Source organism: Bemisia tabaci, chromosome 2 (assembly GCF_918797505.1).
Source record: "Bemisia tabaci chromosome 2, PGI_BMITA_v3".
Lineage (NCBI taxonomy): Eukaryota > Metazoa > Arthropoda > Insecta > Hemiptera > Aleyrodidae > Bemisia > Bemisia tabaci.
The window spans coordinates 27,813,470-27,832,517 of NC_092794.1; the positions used below are offsets into that span (position 1 = coordinate 27,813,470).

Below are 19,048 nucleotides of genomic sequence, written 5' to 3' on the forward strand. Positions count from 1 at the left end.
CCAATAAGTTTACCTTCTATGGCATGAATTCAGTTTAGGTCTTTGATGTCAATCTATACTGCAGTTTTTGTAAAAATGAGGAATCCCAAAGTTTTTCTTAAAAATTTCAAAATTTTGGTTATCATTTTTTCCAAAATGAAAACACTGATAAAAATTTTCAACTCTATGCCTCAGAAAAATGGCAATTTTTAAAGACCCCCAAAAAATGCTATGTTACGACTAAATAACACCATGTCATAGAGGATTGAGAGAGGACTTAGCCTCGAACTATATACTGCCATGAATAAAAAATTATCATAGTTGTTTTCTGGCCAAAATAAATTTAGGTATTTTTTAAAACAATTTATGAAAGGATAAACTCTTATTTTTAGCCAACAGACCTGATTTTTAAAGATTACAAATTTAGAACATTCTATGCAGTAGTTGAAGGAAAACGGTCTATGGGGAAAATTTTTTTAAAAAAATATATTTACAAAACATGATTCATTTTTATTCTAGGTAATTACTCGTAGTACACTTTGTTCACAGGACAAAACATCATAAAAATATCTAGTTACAAAATAATACAGCTTAATTACAGAGTTGCATTTAATTGGTTTAGTCCTAATGGCGGATCTTTAGACTTGTATTGATATACTAACAATTGCCTCATCTCTTCCGCTTCCCAAATGAACCAAGCATTTCATTTTAGAGTTTCTGTATTTTTATCTGTTTATTATCTTTCCTTTTACTTGATTTAAACAAGACATCGATGGCTGAATATGAAAAATGTGTGCTTCAATTGGAGCGTTTAAAAATCTCTAATTATACCTTATTTTTTTTAGGAAAAACTTATCAAAATGCTTCCATGAAATTTAGTGTGATTTTTTCTGGTGGGTGAAGAAAATTCACAAGAAAATTCAATGTAAATGGTTGGTTCGTTTTCCCTTGAAAATAAGAGATCTGAGACAATGGAGTAATTGCAAGTGTTTGAAAGTTAATCCATCAATGGCTACATCATTTAGCCACTGTTGACAATGACTGGCTGTTTTGGCCATTGTCAACATTGGCCCGTTTCCATCATTGGCTATAACTGCTCTATTTTTACTGAAAAAACATGTGGTTTGTGGGAACTTTTAAAATGTAACTGAAAATTTGTCAAACAAGCTCTTATTGAGCTCATTTGGTAGGAACTCACTTTCCCCTGGCTATTTCTTGGTGATGTGTAGAAAATTAATCTTTCTGCGATTTTTTGGTGTTTTTCAGCACTGGAGCTCCATTAAATGAGCGATATCAAAACTGCGACTACAATTGACGACTTCTTGCACGGTGCAACTTTTCCAGAAAGTTTGTCATAACAACCAATAGGAAAACTTTGTCTCATTGAAAACTAATTGCATCTCAGACTGTTAGCCGCATTCTCTTCTGTATTGATGGCTACTCCTGACTTTCTATTAAAATGTTTCAGAATCAACTATGGGCAGTCTTCGTAGCACCTTAGAGCAGTATCATCATCTAATTAATAAGTTACTGTAATGTCTAGAGTTTCAGAAGTACATACATTACGGCCAACTTATGCACCTCTGTTGTTACAATCCAGCTAACACAATTGTTAAAAAGATACAACTGGATTCATGCATGAAAGTAAACCTTGCAGAAAAGTTGCGCAACAGACTGAGGAGCTTCCAAACCTCTTTTCCAATCCTCTCGATGATTTACATAGAGGAGTTTCAGGGTTAAAATTCAACAAAAATCATAGAGAGTTATTATTCTACATTTCACCCAAAAATTTTTGTGAAAAAATAAATAATTACCAAGTGAGTTCGATGAAAGCATGTTCAAAAAGGGAGTAAATTACTTCAAGAACTCTCCAAGAATTGGCTCAAAATTGTCTTTGGCTACCTCTTTGTTTTATTGAGAGCCTTTGTAAACTAACCAACACGCAATAGCAGGAAAAAAATGGCAGAATCAAAGATAGGTGGTGTATCTTCTCTCACAGTTGCAGTTAGTCAGGTGTAAGCTCTAGAGAGCATGCGAAATGAGTAAACAAATTGTTGATAAAAACCATTAAGACAAATACATTGCAACTTTTCCTTGAGACTGAGATGCACAAATCCATTACATTGGGAGATCTTTCACGCAGGTTTGCTACTAATGCCATTCACCATTGATGTGCTTGGTTTGTCGCTAGTTGTGGTGGATGATGTTGCACTGACGGAGGATGGGCAACCATTGACCAGCTGCTGCATTTCAAGTTGCCGTTGCGCGATGTCTGACAATGCTGCCTGGATCTGCTCCATGAGGGCTTCGCCTTTGCGAACAACCTCTTCCAGCTGCTCTGCAGCAGATTGGTTTTCTTGCTCTAGTCGCCTCAAACTAGCAACCTGGGTAAAATCAAAATATGATCAGCCACTGATCAGAAAGCTAAAAATATTTGCAAAATGGGCTATTTAAAGGGAATGAGTGAATCCATTTCCTAAATCCTGAAGAATAAGTGAATTTAGTACCCTATTTATGATCAAATAATTCTATGAGAAAACGTGCACTAATGTGCTGGTATATGCGGTGCTTGCGGTCAAATTGATGCGCTTGGTCGCATAAAGACGGATAAAGGTAAGAACACAACAAGGAGCAGTGCATTGCAACATCTGAGGTTTCCCCTCCACCAAGGCTGCACTTGGGCTGATAATGATAGTTGAGTCTCAAAACATCTTGAATGGCATACTTCACAAATCTCATGCCCTGGTTCATTGTATTTGTATCCTGCTGGCGCTTAAATAACCATTAGTTAAGCTCAACTAATTGCAGCTTGCTATTTTTGAGGTACTTTTAACACTAGACGAGACATTAAAAAAATTATGGATAGAAAATGAAGGCAAAAGTATCTTGAGGAAGAGCAGACGGTAGGGTGCTCTTACTTCAGGGATTGCATGCAGTAACTGTTCAAAATGGTGTCTAGAATTCTAGATTTTTTTATTCCCTCATTTTTTTAAAAGTCCATGGAGGAATTTTCTGAATTAAGTAATTTAGCCAGTGGACTATATGTCATTTCAAAAAGAAATTTTATGACTTTACTTCCGCCAGTTTTTTAAACTTTAAAATCAAAAGTCCACTAATTAAATTGGTAGTGAGTAAAAATTACTGGGTCAATCAGGAAGAGATACAGTGAGCAGATGTCAACAGAATGTATTAAGCTTTCATTGATCATAACTGAGAATAGGTCAGTTGCGCTAGTTGTAGAATCGTATTTTGATGGTTTCAGCTTATAGATAAGCAAAAAATAAGATCTGTTCCAACACGAGTTTCTACTTTCAATATTACAAAGATATCACCGTTTAAAAAATAGCATAAATAGCATCATACATAGCAGTGGTGTGTACAATCGTTTTGTCCACCTTGGAATCTTTCATGGTTTAAATCAAGCAATCAGTGCCAATGTGTAAATTTATAATTTTTTTTCTTCTTCTTCTTCAAATACCACACAAGTAGTAATCCTGCGCTTTCAGTTGGAGCCCCGCCCTCCTCCGTCCCTACTATGTACCAGCCCGAGGCAACCGTTGTTTGAGACCATCAAACTCGGGTCGCCTAGCTGGGAATCGAACCCTGGACCTCCTGATTATACAGCCAGCGCTACAACCACTACACCACAGATGATACTACTTTTGATGGATGATGTCATGCGCTGTAAGTTTTGAAGGATAATATTTTTGTCAATATTGGACATGAAAATTTGGTGTTCTGATAAATCTTATTATTTGTTTCTGATCTATAATCTGAAATGATCAAAAAACGATTTTGTGACTAGCAAGACTGATTCTTCTTTCAAAATAAATAATTATTCTGTGAGAAAGAGAGACAATCTTGAAAAACAATGGAAAAGAGAGGCATGAAACTTTAAGAAAATATTACCTGAAGTTCTGGAGAGGAGTCATCACTTGGTAGGGACTCAATTAAAACATCAATATCTTTTGCACACCTCGCAATCAATATAGCAAACATGTGTGGATAGTCTGAAATAAATGGAATATCTTTAAGAGGGAGAAATAATTGTGCCAGCTTTTATGAGACGATTGATAAAGGACAGGAGCGTAAAGATACGTAAGAAAAAAGGTAAAAGTATAAAATAAAATGAATAAGAATGACAGGACCAATCCCATTTAATGATTCTGCCATGGGGACTGACTGCAGACTGCAACCCAAACTCTTTCACCAATGGGCAATGGCTTACTCTGACCCTTCTCCAAATTTACTTTTTAGGTATCCTATTAATACTGTGATCTCCCCTTTCAACAGGCTCAATTCATGAACGATCTCTCATTCTCTGAAGAGACAAACTTGCATCTGACAATGCACTTTTGGTACATTTTAATTTCTTGTGTGATTCATGTTTATAGGTAATTGATTCAGTCTTCGACCAGTGGCATCATTTGGGGGAGAAAAGACCCCCCCCCCCCCCCCAGTGTTTCAGAAAGCAAGAAAGAAAAACAAAGTAGGTGCATTTTTAAATTAATGTTGTATGTCCTAATTATGATGTTTATTTATTTCGGTACCTACCCTGTTATTTTGAAAAGCTGAAAAAATAGAGAAGGAAGTTGTTTGACCCGAGGTTTTGGTGAAATGACGCCACTGTTTTGGACTATTTACAAGAAAATTTAAAGAAAACTAAGTGATAACTTTCGATAAAGAAAAATAAAGCTTGAACATAAGGCAAGCTCTGTTGCACCTTGCAACATTGACAACAAACATTTCTAATGAGAGAAATGTTTTTTATCAAGAATAGCAAGCCTTTAAGGATTTCATGTAGAGAAATATTCCATGTTGATGGTGAAACTGCAGAAATGCGAATCTCAGTTTGCGGTGTTGCAGACTTTCCGTCATACTTCACTTTCTACATAGAAAATTACCAAGCCATGATGTTCATGAAATAAATTGGGAGAGGTTTTGAAACAACGCAACCAAGAAACGCATTTCTGCGTTTCACCCTCAATATACCTGAAAAAGATTTTTATCCGATTTGCCATCTGTCTGTTGAGCTAACAGCTCACGATAATTCAGTTATCAAGAATTTAAACAGAATCTGGAGAGAAGTACAAAATATTAATTACCATCTTGTTGCTGAGGAGTTTGAGATCCACTTCGATCAAAACCAGAAAATTTTGATGGTGGTGCCATTTGTTGTAAAATTCCAATACTGTTGCAAAAATGTTCAGCTTGCTGTAATTTAGGATACAAAAAAGGAGTTAGAACAAAGGATCAAAAGAGCTTCCGAGAACCTGCCACTGCATCATGATAGAGGTATTGCCAGCTAAGTTGACACAACTGTTAGCTTTTGGCTGTTGCAAGCAGTAGATCAATTCCCATCTCTTTTTTGGCGGCAGCATAGCTAGCAGTCATGCCGCAATCAAACCTTGACTGCTATTGGATGACTGCAACAAGCCGCTAACACATGTACACTCCGAATGTACATTCTGGCCTACTGCGCATGCGCGGGCATCGAGAATGTTCCTCATTTTGTTCTCTTGAACAACTATAAGTTAAAAGAATGAGTAAAAGATCATCGCAGGTTTCTTCTCCTTCTCATCAACCTGTACATTCTTTTCCAAGAGAATGATGAATGTACATTCTCAATGCTCGCGCATGCGCAGTAGGCCAGAATGTACATTCGGAGTGTATGTGTGTTAGCGGCTACACAGTCACTTGCAGACAGAAAGTAAACAATTGTACCAACTTAGCTGATGACACCTCGAGAATTATGCTGACTTTCATCAGCTATTTCAAGATGACACCTAGCTCCTGACACAGAGCTCATTGAGAACGTCAAATTTTGCCCCTAAATGGTCAGTTCTTAAGATTTGATTTTCAGTCAAACAATTTTCTAACAATACAATTGATTCATCGCAGAAAATTTCTTTCCTTGAAATACTACTTAAATAAGTGCAGCTTTTCAATCAGAGAATCCAGGTACTTAAGCGTGAATTACTTGCAAAAACCCAAAATGTAAGAGAAAAATATTGCCATTATCTGTTGACACAGACAAAGTGAACAAAATGTAAAAATTTTTATAATTTTATTGAAAAAATCAATTTTACAAAACACGAGTCTGAATAAGTATGGGCTCGATACTCACTATCAGAGAATATTCAGACTGATTCTGGAAACAGGGGTTACATAGTTGAATGACATCCCTAAGCTAGCGATTTTCTGCATCAACCCTTTAGACGTGGAATCTTTTACGTACTAAGTTTAGAATTTCTCAGCCAGGTAACCAGCACAACAGTGGTTTTGTTTAAATAGGCCCCTTTGAGTGACTCGTGGATCATTAGGAATGATAACATTCTAAAGCATAGTGGGGCAGTAGAATTGAAAAGATGAAGTTTTAGGAAAAGTTACCTGATTGACAGCATCTTGTAACTGCGTCAGTCTGTCTGCCATTGGATATGAGATGAAGTTCTGCAACAGCAACTAAAATTCAGATGACTGAAATAAAACACTGTGAATGTGCAGAGACTTGACCACTTGCTGGAATCGGAGAATATTAAAATGAAGTTTGTAGAATTACGTTCCTAGAACTGCCATGTTTGATTTACTTCATTTACTTGCTCACAAATTCATTTCATTCACGCTTGGGACGGGAAAGATAACACATAACCTCACTTTAATGTTTATTGTTCACGGGAAATCCAAGAACGCCAACCCTTACCCTTTTACACTAAACTTCTCGCTTGTGATAGTGGATTGATGTATTGCATGTTGCATCAGGAGCTCTTCAAAGGTGCGCCGATGAAAGCTCATTTTGACTGTTTTGACGAGTCGTGCCCACGTACAACCGATCATTTTCCTTATTTGTCTTTAGTTAGGATAAAATAAAAACCAATTAAACTCAATGAGTATCTGTGAAATATTCACTCCATCCAAACAAAATTCAACCTCATAATTCATACTTTGACCATCTTTGACAAGTTGGAGTATCTTCATCACAGAGTATTCAAATTTTGACTTTTATTTGCGTTGTAATAAGGAGTATTAATTTATCACTTACAGTCAGTTTCTGTTTAGTGCTATGAAAACACCGCACTTTGAGGTCAAAAATATCGATTTCCATTTTTCAATGCTATGGGCATACTTTCTTGGGATTTCATCTTGCTTCTAGACAAGAATCACTGACAATGAGTCAAACATAGGGATATAAGGAGGTACCTATGATGTTTTCAGATTTTGAAATGATTTTTTTCTAAACCTGACAATGACGCCTGCAAATTTCATTTGTATTTTATGCAATTACTCATTCTATGACTTTAACTTACTCTTGATGGGTCATTTTTGGAAATGTTTTGGTGTTCTTCATACTAAGTAAATGATGCAGAATCAACTTTTCCAAACTCTGAGGTAGGTAGGTACCTTTATTTAGGGGCTGTTCATAAACTAAGTGCTTGCTCTGGAGAATGAGGGGAGAAGGGTCAAGGAGAGGATTTTATCTTTTTCCTTTTACCTGTTAAAGGCTGGGACTGACGTTAATACTTTATAAGAGGGAGAGAGTATTCGAAAAATTAGAGAAGCGTTACGCATTTTATGAACTGCCTCTAATCTTGAATGATTCCTTTTCTACCTCACAGGCTCATTTGCTGAAGCACATCACACTTACTTAGAACCGAAAGATTTGTTTGAGAGAGAGTGGGTTGGGCATTCAAAAGCGCTGATTTCTACATGAACCCTGATCATATTCAGATATACTTAGTGTTCCCTGTGACAAGGCCTCCTCCTGTGCAAAAATCCGCAAAAGGTCGACATTTTTCGACAAGACAATGTTGCCACGTTCAGAACTTCAAAACTCTAAAGCGCTCAACAAATTAAGACGTAAAAATTATACAGCATACTTTAAATGTTTTGTTAAATTTAGATATTAAAACTATGTCCAATTTTCTGGATACACTCAACTTGGTTTAAAATGACAATTTCATTCTTATTTCTCCTAATCAGGAGTAGAGTTCTTATAGAAGATTTTGGTCAATAGTTATCTCAAAATTTTGTTGGGAAGAACATATTTTCTTCCCATTTCACAGCACAGAAGCACTTGGAACCACACTCTGAATATATGCAATCATTATTTCCATTTGACCTAATTTAGATGAATATGGGACCCTACTTTTTTCGAATAAAATAAAGGCAGCTACCGATTTTAAAATATAAGCGGGGTTCTAAAAACTTAAAAGCATAAACAAATTTGGAAAAATAAGAAAAAGGCTTCTTCAATCGAAGCAAGTCATAAAATATGGACATAGTTTTAAAGAGTGCTTAATGGCAGAATATTTTATTTTCTGTTACACCTTGCAACTTCTAGTTGTTGCAAGGCCACCTACGAAGTTTTTAAGTTTTTTACTAGGTAAGACCATCAAACTGTGAAAAAATATTTCCCTCGAATTTTCCATCATTAGGGAAAGGTGTACCTACCCACTCTGTGGTTGGGAACATTATATTTAAATTTGATTACTTCAAGATCCTTGCCCCTACAAAATTTGGTGTTTTTTTAAATGTTCTCTTCCTCAAGGGTTTATATATAAAAAATGAAAAACTTCATTTTGTAAGGAAAGGATATGATTTGACAAACAAGAATCCATTTTTATTTACAGCACTGACCTGAATTTAATTTTTTGAAGTAATTGGTCCAACTTTGCATTTTTATCAGTCGAAGTGTAGCATCAGACTCAGGGATTCTGTTGGGAGAATCTGTGTACTGATTCTAACCGAATGGTTAGATTGATTTAGGAGATAATGCAAAATAGAGCCAATGTTACTGAAAATGTTTTACATTTTTTGTTTTATTTATTTATTTTTTTTTTCATAATATAAACAAAAACTCATAGCAACAAAAACAAATTTTAAACAGTTCAAAAATGGAAGGCTCTTTTTTTCCAAATCTATGTGAACATAATTCACACACATCTTCTTTCACAAGAGAGCGATGAAATTGATTTTTCTTTAAAACCCATTTTTAGATATCGATTTGACGATTTCACATCTATAGAGGAATCACTAAGATTGTTTGCACAGTTTTTACATTGGTTATTACTAAAACAATGCACTTTTTGCTCACATTCAGTAATACTCAGTGTTATGTTTGAATTACCCGCCCAAATAGTCTAACCAATGTATGCAACCTTGTGTGTTCTTCACATGTCCTTAGCCTCTGGCCAGGCTCAATTGTCTTTTGTTATCCTGCATGCTCGACAGCACAATTTTTCTGGTACGCGTGTTTGGCTCAATAAATCACGCGATGAGATTGTCAATCCAAGTCCGTCTTTTTCTTAAGTCCACCAAGTACTTCACTTAGATATGAAAAAAAGTACAGTTGGAGAGGGAAAGGAGGAAAAGGATACTTGCTTCGGAGATACTCATTGAAAAAGCACAAAATACTTGGAGCTTGCAGAGTTTCTGACATGAAGGGGTATGCTAGAAATTGACTAAAAAGAAAAGGAGGAGGCAAGTATCTTGTGGAAATTATTGTTTTTTGGCCCAATTTGATGATACTTTAGTGCAGAACTCTCATTTCTATTTCTAACAGAAGTCATGGTGGGTGCTTGAATGTTTAATGTAATGCCATCGAGATACCTAATTCTAGATAATAGTAAAAGTCAAGTCAAATACTGCCAAAATTCTGTGTAGACTCTGATCATTCAAGATAAAATCAATGATACTTCTGGGATCATCTTAGAAAAGGTTGCACACGATCTCCAGGCACGTAGCAGAAATTTTGTTCAGGATGATGAGAATATGGATATGAACAAGATTAAGTTTCATCAAATTCAACCAGAAGAAAATTCCCACAATTCGCTCTCTTTTTGGTTGTCCTCTTTCTTCCAGATTCTGTTGAGAATTTAGAAATATAACAATTTTGAGGGCGGATGAGCTATCAAAACATGATTACTCAGTTTCTTTTTGTCAGGTATAATCTTTCACTTCAAGTCATCTTGTAAGTTTTAGTAAGAAGATTATGCACTATCAATTAGGTTTGGGAAAAAGAAACCTACATGCAAACGGTAGAGCCTACTCTACTCTTTAAGAGGATGAAAACTATGATTCAATTGGAGGTTTCTCTTGGTCTACGGATTTCTGTCCTTCATTTTCATCTTCAATAGAAACAGTTGCACCAATTGGCGATTTGAAAGTAAATAAAACAGATACTTTTCCAAGCTTAGGATTGCCATGTTTCTCTAAGCATCGAATCCAACTGAGAAGTGAGTCCTTACTAGATGTGCCAGTTGCACAAACAGCAAAAAAGGTCCCATCCTCTTGCTCGTGTACTGTTGGCTTATTGACTATATCATCATCAGCAGATGCTCCTGCAGTTGCTATGTACGGAAAATTGAGCTGAGAGACATCTGAAAAAAAGGAGGAGAGGAAATGAATACAGCCAATAATGAATTTTAACTTAAATTTGGGCCCTTGTTTCAGAAAGATGTACACTTTTTATCTGTTTGGAAATATGTTAGGGGTGATTCCATGATGACAGGAATAGTCATGTCACCATAAACTGTGAGCAACCAAAGGCAAAACGATTGAAACGATTGAACGATTTGACGATTGAATGATCGAGGTGATGGATCAAAAGGAATGCATCATTCCAGAGTCATACCCTGAGCTTAATCATGCATAGAAACATGAGTAGTTATCATTTTATTAAAACATATGAGACTTCCAAGACTGAGAATATTCGGTCCGTTACACATCACGAACTCCAAATTTGAAGCAAAAGAACACTCCTGGGCAGTATTTGAATTAGTAATGATCATGGGAATCTCCTGCAATATTTTTCAAAAGGGGTTGGTAATGTTTACAAAAATTGCAACATTGAACTAAAATTTTGATTTCTTGGCAAAAGCCATTAGAAAGATACGTCGCCGCAGTTGGCAATACATTTTCGTTTTGACATTTATAGCAATTAAGGTCTCTCCAAAGTCAAGAAATCTTTTAAGGCTGCACTAATTCTACCTCATATCTCTAAAGTTGAAAGTTCGCCTTTTCTATCATCTTATATTTTGCACTTTCAAGTGACAGTTACACTGTATTAGTTACATTAAAAACAAAATTTGACAGTGCCACCATGTTTGCCGGGACGTCTGTCAGTGCAGCAGAAAGGGCTGACATCCAATTTAATGGCTTCTCAGTTGAGCATTATAATTTGGTTCTAAATTTAAATTGTTTATGCCAAAGCTGGAGAAAGAAATTATAAAACACTAATCTCTCCCTACAACGAGAACTCAAAGAGACCGACCAATTTCCTAGCTATAGAGAGGTTCGTGTTATAGTTATAGTCGATCAGAAAAAGATGGTCAAATTCCAACAGTAATGACCCGATAGACTAAGGTACCATTCAAGGGTATCTTTCGATCCAAGGATTGCAGACTCGCGGTGTGCACTGGTCGTTGTTAAAAGTGTTACACTTTACACTAAAAGTGTCTAAGTTGTTACACTATCAGAGTGTTTTTTTTTTTTTTTTTCCATTTCTTGACATTCAGCAACTTTCATGGATAAAAACTCATCTCTCAATTCACGATTGAACTGCAATTTTGAAATGACAAAATTATTCTTTCTGGCCCTTCCTCCGTGCATCAGTTTATCAGGAATTAACCTCCTACGGTAAATTATCATTTTTTGTTAAAAAGTTATCGAAAAAGAGTAACTTACTGTCTGCTTTGTAATCATCTCTCACTGGAATTTTTCTATTTCTATCGGGCTCTGCTCGTAGAATAAAGTACAGCATAGGCATTTCCCTCAGATAAATTCTAAAGCCACCTTCCACATAAATGGGTTTGTTCACAGGATGGTTTTCCAAAAGTTTTCGTTGTACTGGACTTTGCCCACTAACAATCCATGTGTCATCTATGCTATTTTCTACATCTTTAGTCTAAAACAGAAAGAGACAAAGGTCAAAAACAAAAAAGCGATTTGATACAATTCAGAAAAGGAACAAAAGAACTGAGATATTTTTCAAAATGGAGGATTTTAAGGAATTTTATAAAAAATTCTGTTTGAACATGATGCCCCTATGAATACAGGAAAATCCTGTCAAACTTTTCTGAAGTCTTGTTAAAATTGGGCTGCGTTATACAGAAAGGAACCAAGCCACATCAGCTATTGCCAAATTTAACAGGGGAATTTAATTTTTTACAAGAGAACATCTGTGCAGATTCCTTTGAAACTTTTAAGGAATTTGCTTTGTACTAGGTATGGAGAAAATTCACTGAAATTTGCACAAAAATCCGCACAACCGTTTTCATGTAAAAAATTACATTGCCCAGTTAAATTTGGCAATAGCTGATGTGGTTTGGTTCCTTTCTGTTTGACGCGATCCAATTGGCTGTAATATTTGTACCTACTTGAAGTGAAATAAACGCATTTGAAAGTATTTGCACACGCACTTAATAGAAATTCCTTATGTAGCAACATTGCATGTGGATTCATGCTCTTGAAGATAACTTTGAAAATATTTGATGATACCAAATATCACTATGAGATACAGTTAAAGTAATAGTTTTAACTTTTTGTAACTCTAAAATTTACCTTTTACAGAATGAATGAAATTTTTAAGGAAACATATTCCCCCTTCATTAGCAAAACAATTTGACTGATCTTCAGAATTTGTTGAACACTTTTGGGTTGGCAAAATCAGAATCTATCATGAGAGGCAAATTACACAAATACCAACCTGAAAGACAGTGATTTCTGACTGATGATCGACTGTCATGATTCTTTTTATAGCTAATTTAGCCAATTCTAAAGTGTCTTCTGGAACAGGCGATGGGAGCGGCCAAGGAGACAGGTTCTTAAACTTAGGCATCCAGTACATCATCCGCCAGTAGCGCCTTACAGGATACCCTCGCCTGCCAAATATGTTGACTAACATTGTCTCCATTTCCCAATCAGGGATTACAGCTTCACGAAACAGAGAAAAAGTCGATAAAATTCAAGTTCACCAAACTGATAAAAAAGAATCTATGATGTATAGAAAGCTCGGCTACCTACCTGAAAATTTACGGAATCACTATTTTCTGTATTTACTTCATGTAATTTTTATACTAAAGGTTAGGCAATCAGAAAGGCAGGATGATTACACTTCAGTTTACACAAATTTGCAAGATTAACTAGGGATGCTGAGCATTGCTTATCATTGGTGAAACTGCAAAAATGTGTATCTTGGCTGTAGAGTTTCAAAATCTATGCTCTTAATTTATTTACTAAAAGAAGACTGGTCTGACATCACGGCTTCTAATTATCACAGAATATTTTCTACATGGAAAAGAAAAGTCACCAAAGTTTTAGATAAATGACGAAAAGTAGTCTTCTATGTAGGAAATAGAGTACAACAGGAAATCCTTGATGCTGCAAACAGAGATACACATTTCATCATAGTTATGTTATAACTGAGAAGTGAAATGGCACATAATTATTCTTTCGGGTGCGTTAAAAAGTGAAATAAAAAGTATTAGAACTGGGGAAAGAAAAGATTATTGGACAAATGTCACATCAAAAAATGGCACCACTCAGCAGAAAGTTAGGTGCTAACCAATGGGCCAACTAATGATTGATGCATTCAGGTTGATGTGACTTCTGTCCAGCCTTTCTTCTCCCCAGTTCTACGTACGAAGAGGTCAAATATACCCGCTTCCTTGAATTTGCCTTCCTGATGAACATTACTGAGAATGAGAAAGGTAAGTGAGCAGATCTAACTTAATATGGATGAAAAAATTTAAACTTACCATTATCCTCCATTTGCTCTAATAAGTCAACGATACACTGTTGTTCTCTGGGATGAAAGTAGTATTCTGATTGAAACATGGAGCGTGGGACATATTTTCCTTTGGGCAAAACATCTATTAAAGCTTTATACGTCTGAAGGTCTTTATGAACTCCAAATTCTTTCATGTGTTTCAAAGCTGCGTAGATAAAAGCAATATGCTCAGTGCCGGTAGGTGGAGTGCGGCGTTTATAGATGTCAATCGCATCATGGAACGCTATTTTGGTCTTATTTTCAACTCTAGAAAAATCATCTACTGGAACAAGGCTGAAATTAAAACCAGTTTTCGAGCCTTTGGACTCAGACTCATTGCCAAATTGTGTGTCTTTATCTTGATCCTGTTCTTGCCTCTGTTGATCCTTATTGTCAGATGAGTCATCATGGTTTTCCCGTTGCTCATCTTTGGCATGTTCTTCGCCCTGCTTTTTTGTATTTTCTTTTTGTAATAAGTTAGAGCAGGTGTGAAAAGGAGAGATGCCATAATACAAGCACTTGGCACTGACGACTTGATTTGTAAACTGTTGCGCACTAATCCCAGATCTGATTGTTTGTATGAGACTCAAAAAGCGACGGGACATGACTGGCAGAGTTTTGATATGAAAACAGCTTTAGGTGATGAGCATGGAAGAAAGAATAGAGCTAGTAACTTTCCACAAGAAAAAGACTCTTCGGTCTGGTCCTCCGGAAAGAAATGATCTGAAGCAAACACTAATCAGTCCACACTCAGAGGCCAACTCACGTTTGAGTGACGGTGATAATGAAAGGACATTGTTTTGAGCACCAACACTTGCAGAGAATACAGAGGAGAAATTATAAAATAGTGAAATGATGAAAAACACTTAGTTTTGATTTAACTGGTGTCAAGAGTACGAATGAAAGTCTCGCTGATTACTTCACTTCACTTCCTTTACATTTCATGCTTTCATGCTTATTGTTTACAAAACCGGGTTGAGGTTGAGGTTATGTGTACTTGCAAGCTTGCTACAGGTAAAGAATGAAAATTCACTGTGTCATAATTAGTTTACTGCTCAGCAGCTAGAGTTCGCTGCTTGGCAAGTTTCTGTGATTTGTGATTGCGATTTGTGATAAAAGAAGTACCGGATCAAAACCAAAACATTGAACGCGTTGTTACTGTCACTTGGCAGACTAGCACCAGCAGACAACACAACGCGAATCGCAAATGAATACACTTCCATACACTCGAGAAAGCAGTGTTTACGGCGTGCTCTTGCGCGAAGCTTCGAGCTTGAGTTCTTCCGATAGTGGTTTGTTCGTTATTGTTTAGTGCAACGTGTCTTTCGAAAGTAGTGTGTTTACCTTCATAGATCAAGAAGTGTCAATCCCTCCTAGGCTTGGAACAGATTATCTTTGTCGCTCTTAATCTTTTATGTCTGCGGCTGAAGAATGCTCAAGATCTACAACTTAAAGGTATGACTGCAGCTCAATCTACACGATGCAGATGCGTTCATTATTATTTGTTCCCTACTATTCCTTTAAACTTACCCACAGCACATGCTTCTGCTCTTTCCTTGCATCTCTCGTACTTGAGTCGCATATCAATGGCTAAGGAACAATATCAACTATCCGCAAGTTCTACGTGGGTGCTGGGCACCCCCAGGCAAAAATTAAGTACGGTTGCCGGAACCGTGAAAGAGGCTTTTTGGGCAAGTAGAAACGTCGAGAAAAAATCGTATTATGAAGCGCTAAAAATTGGCAATATTTTTATTTCATGAATCTTCTACCTTCACCTCTATTTATTGCTTTTTTAACAAGTATAGAATTTTACATATAAACAGCCAGTTTTAGCTCTGGTATTGGTAATTACATTACTGAACAATTGCTTTCCCTTTGCTCTTGTTTTGTGTCTAGGTTACTCGAACCATCTGAATTATCTTTTTAACGACTTATCAATGATAAGAAGTCATCATTTCAAACAGTGTAGAGGGAGAAGTAAGTATGGGAAAGTAGGTAGAACTTGCATCAGACAAGTCGACAGTTAAACACTTTTCACTGCCACGCGCAGTAGAGCGTCATATGTGTGTCTTTGCTCACAGCAGCAGCTTTGCCTGCAGTCAATCACCAATGACTATTGGACAACTGCAATGCAGCCGCTTGCAAACAGAACATATGCAACTGTCAACTTATCTGACGCGAGTTCTATATACCAATGAAACATACTTTTTTTGCTGTTTCTCAGTGAACATTGATACTTTTTAAACCTTTGTGTGTATACTAAAGTCTGAGAAAAAATTGCGATTGGCTTTATCTGTGAGTGGGTCCCTGGTCTCTTGCATGCACTGTTATCATCCTAAATACTCCCTTCTTTTAGTACTGTTATCATCCTTAATACTCCCTTCTTTTAGTACATGGTCACTTTATATACTTGGGGCACCACAAAACAATCTTGAATGCATAAAAGGTGTCCAACACAAATATTTATATCTTGAATTTCTTTGCTGTTTTTCTAGAACAAAATATTAAACCAACATTAACAATCCTTACATTCCTATCCAAATTTTTATTATTGCACTTCAGAAATATGTCTTTATCCCTCTGCATCAGTTTGCAGATTTTCATACTAAGGCAGGTGTTCAATGATTTTATTAAAGGAACCCATCATAAATATATTTCTTTATGTACCTATACCCAGAATCAGCCAAACTATGGCGGATGCTGCTTAGTTTCCTCTTGCTTTAGTATGTTCTATTTTTTAACATAAAACCAAGCTACATTCCATTTTGAAATTCTGCCTGTTATTCTACTTTATTTTAAACTACTTAGGTTGAGTAAATACTTAGCTTTAGTAAGTAAATTAGTCTTGTAATGACCGTCAAAAAACTCAAAGAAAATTTTAAAGTTTAGTACTTAACTCTAAGTTGCAGAAAACCTATTTTGAATTTAAAAACCTGTAGGTAAGTTAAAAAGTCTGAAAGAAAGAACTGTTGATTCCAAACACTTCAAATGTTGAAGGAAAGTGTGGGGGAAAAAAAAATTAAGAAATTAGGAGTTTTTTAATATTATTTTTTTAATGCATTTTTTAATTCTAAAAAGTTTTAAAATTATTTGAAGAACCTTTAGTACCTAACGGTTCTTAAAAAGCACTTTTTTACATCTCTTAAAAACCGTTCAAAAATATGTGTAATAAAATATTTCTTGAACATTCTTCATGAAAACTGAGGATGCATTCAGTATAATGATAATGAATACATATATTTGTCAGTTCTCCCCCCCCCCCCCCCCTAACAAAAATTCAACCTACTTTCATTTTCGTAGGAAATAAACTTACAATACTTAAGTAGACCTAAGTAAATGGTTCAGATGCATTTCTTTAACTTTCAAATTCACGTCATTTTGCCTGCTGGAGCTGACTGTATCATCGTCGGTAAGCGATTTTTGGAAAATCCGGGGTTTATTCATGCAATTTGGCAGCGAAGCAGTCGGAATTTGAATTCCTCGGGGTTCTTATTTATTTACCTTTTTACCTTTTCCTCTCGTAAGCCGCCGCCGCGCCGTCCCGCGCTAGCGCGTTCAGAATCGAAAGATGCATTCCGCCAAGCCCCCCTACGCTGCCGTGCTAAGGAAGAACGCCGTATGAACAGTTGAGAGTTGCCAAATTTTCCTTGATAAAACACGTATTTTTGACAACATCTATGCAAATTTTACGTGATCTTTTCAGATATTTTAGATAAAGTTTCTTCCTAAAATGTCTGAAAATGTCGGAAAATAACATTCAAAATTTCCTCAGTAAATTCGGTTTTTATCGGAGGAAACTTGGCATCGCCTGAAGGTTCATACGGCGTTTTTCCTTAGCACGGCAGTGCGGCTCCTCGCCGCCCCTCTGGTTTCACTCGCGGACACTCGTAAATTCGACTCCGATCAGCTTCCTTGCCAACTCGAAAAAATGTCTCCCATTTTCCGATCGGCCAATCAAACGCAGGATTTTGAACCGTGCCGGTAGATATTAATAACCGTCTTCGGGAGGCCCCATGTGGTTTGCGGTGTGATCAAAGACATAAAGACGGAGCACTAAAAGCAAAAAATGAAGCTTCTAGAGCTTCTTTTCAATCACCTCTACTATTGGCTAGAGGATTGGCGGCGAAATCGGGACAAGTTTGAATTCAAATGTAGGGCGGGAACTAATAAATAAAATTGCGGAAACAAAGTATTTTAGGTTGATTTTTGCCCAAATTCAGGTACACACTCATATTTTATTAACTTTAGGTTAGTTTCGGTCCGTCGTCGACCGACTGATTTCATTTGGGAGTAACGTAGATCTAGAACTGTAACGGCCTGTTTGAACCTGCAGAACCACCATAAGCAGAAGAAAACTAACTTTATGTGAGATTACTGCCTGTTACCGAGCAAAAGTAGATGTATTATATTAGGACGCAGACCGAACTTTCTTAATATAATCGTTTTAAGCATTTAAAACACGTTTCGAAGAAGAAATAAGGAAAAATCAAGAGGACAAGTTCAAATCAAATTTCCGTTTGCCGCCATGGATTCCCGCGCTCATTTACACACTCACACAAGCGCGCAGCGCCGAACCTAGCTTCACTTTTTCCCCGTGCTTTTAGATACGAGCGCTCCGCTCCGTCTTTATGTCTTTGGGTGTGATTGAGAGAGGTTTACAGAGCTCCTCCCCGTAGCATTATGGAAAGGGCATTTCGACAAATCTCATGGAAAATTCATTAGGACAATCTCAGAAACATGCCATTGTAAGGTATAACAATGATCTGCCCTTGCGGAAAATAAAAGTACGGAAGAAAAGTGTTGATTATTAAAATTATCTGTGCCGATTGTTTTTAACGAAAAAAAAAAAAGAACAACAAAAAAAACAAGTCAACAAAACAATGTGACCTGTTTGCCATGACACACAAGTCGTCGGCTCACCAATTTTAGTTAGAAAGCCTAGTTTTTACTGGTGTTTCCGTTGCTTAAATCCAGTACTTAAATCGCTTTTTGAAGTTAATGTTCGGCGTAAGATTTGCTCTCTTAAGAGATCGGTTTGTCAGATAGCTTTTTTGTTAGAAACGATCTATATGCTTAAAAAAAGAAGCGGTTTCTTGTATCAGTGAGATCTGAGTATTTCTCAGGCCGAGTCTCACGAAATGTTTTTTTGAGTGTGGTGATGTGTCTGAGGACTTGTTATATTCGACTAGACTCAAACCTTTGAAATTCCTCGATTTTTTTTCTTTCTTTTTTCTTTTTTTTTTTAATGAGAATGGTTTTAAGTATGAGCACTGCAGACCGGACTTTTCACTAACTCTTCAGCGA

General features: G+C 36.4%; 3 protein-coding genes across 3 annotated transcripts in view; 1 reads left to right on the forward strand and 2 right to left on the reverse strand.

Annotated features, from left to right (window-relative positions):
• Positions 1–75: 75 nt before the first annotated feature.
• On the reverse strand, positions 76–6,648 carry MED21 (mediator complex subunit 21). Its single transcript, XM_019044678.2, has 4 exons — positions 6,370–6,648; positions 5,085–5,193; positions 3,889–3,989; positions 76–2,363 (listed from the first exon to the last, which is right to left on the reverse strand). Exons 1-4 carry the CDS (start codon positions 6,409–6,411, stop codon positions 2,115–2,117), a joined length of 501 nt encoding a protein of 166 aa, XP_018900223.1. The 5' UTR covers positions 6,412–6,648; the 3' UTR covers positions 76–2,114.
• Positions 6,649–8,777: 2,129 nt separating this feature from the next.
• Positions 8,778–14,729, reverse strand: ECSIT (evolutionarily conserved signaling intermediate in Toll pathway, mitochondrial). The gene is made up of 4 exons (XM_019044572.2): positions 13,734–14,729; positions 12,683–12,909; positions 11,662–11,881; positions 8,778–10,355 (listed from the first exon to the last, which is right to left on the reverse strand). Exons 1-4 carry the CDS (start codon positions 14,347–14,349, stop codon positions 10,048–10,050), a joined length of 1,371 nt encoding a protein of 456 aa, XP_018900117.2. The 5' UTR covers positions 14,350–14,729; the 3' UTR covers positions 8,778–10,047.
• A 148-nt stretch (positions 14,730–14,877) lies between these two features.
• LOC109032441 (sodium-independent sulfate anion transporter) overlaps positions 14,878–19,048 on the forward strand; it is a 32,837-nt gene continuing 28,666 nt past the window's right edge. The window contains exon 1 of the mRNA XM_019044569.2: positions 14,878–15,199. The gene's annotated coding sequence lies outside the window, so the exon portion shown is untranslated. The remainder of the gene's footprint in view (positions 15,200–19,048) is intronic.

What these genes read in the sequence shown, in the direction of transcription:
- ECSIT (XM_019044572.2), bottom strand. Translation starts at nt 14,349, where the DNA reads ATGTCCCGTCGCTTTTTGAGTCTCATACAAACAATCAGATCTGGGATT. An exon ending in AGAGCAAATGGAGGATAATG is followed by an intron (nt 12,910 to 13,733) that starts GTAAGTTTAAAT and finishes TGTTTCGTGAAG; the next exon opens with CTGTAATCCCTGATTGGGAA. An exon ending in AGATGATTACAAAGCAGACA is followed by an intron (nt 10,356 to 11,661) that starts GTAAGTTACTCT and finishes CCTTTTTTTCAG; the next exon opens with ATGTCTCTCAGCTCAATTTT.
- MED21 (XM_019044678.2), bottom strand. Translation starts at nt 6,411, where the DNA reads ATGGCAGACAGACTGACGCAGTTACAAGATGCTGTCAATCAG. An exon ending in AACTCCTCAGCAACAAGATG is followed by an intron (nt 3,990 to 5,084) that starts GTAATTAATATT and finishes CATTTATTTCAG; the next exon opens with ACTATCCACACATGTTTGCT. An exon ending in ACTCCTCTCCAGAACTTCAG is followed by an intron (nt 2,364 to 3,888) that starts GTAATATTTTCT and finishes GATTTTACCCAG; the next exon opens with GTTGCTAGTTTGAGGCGACT.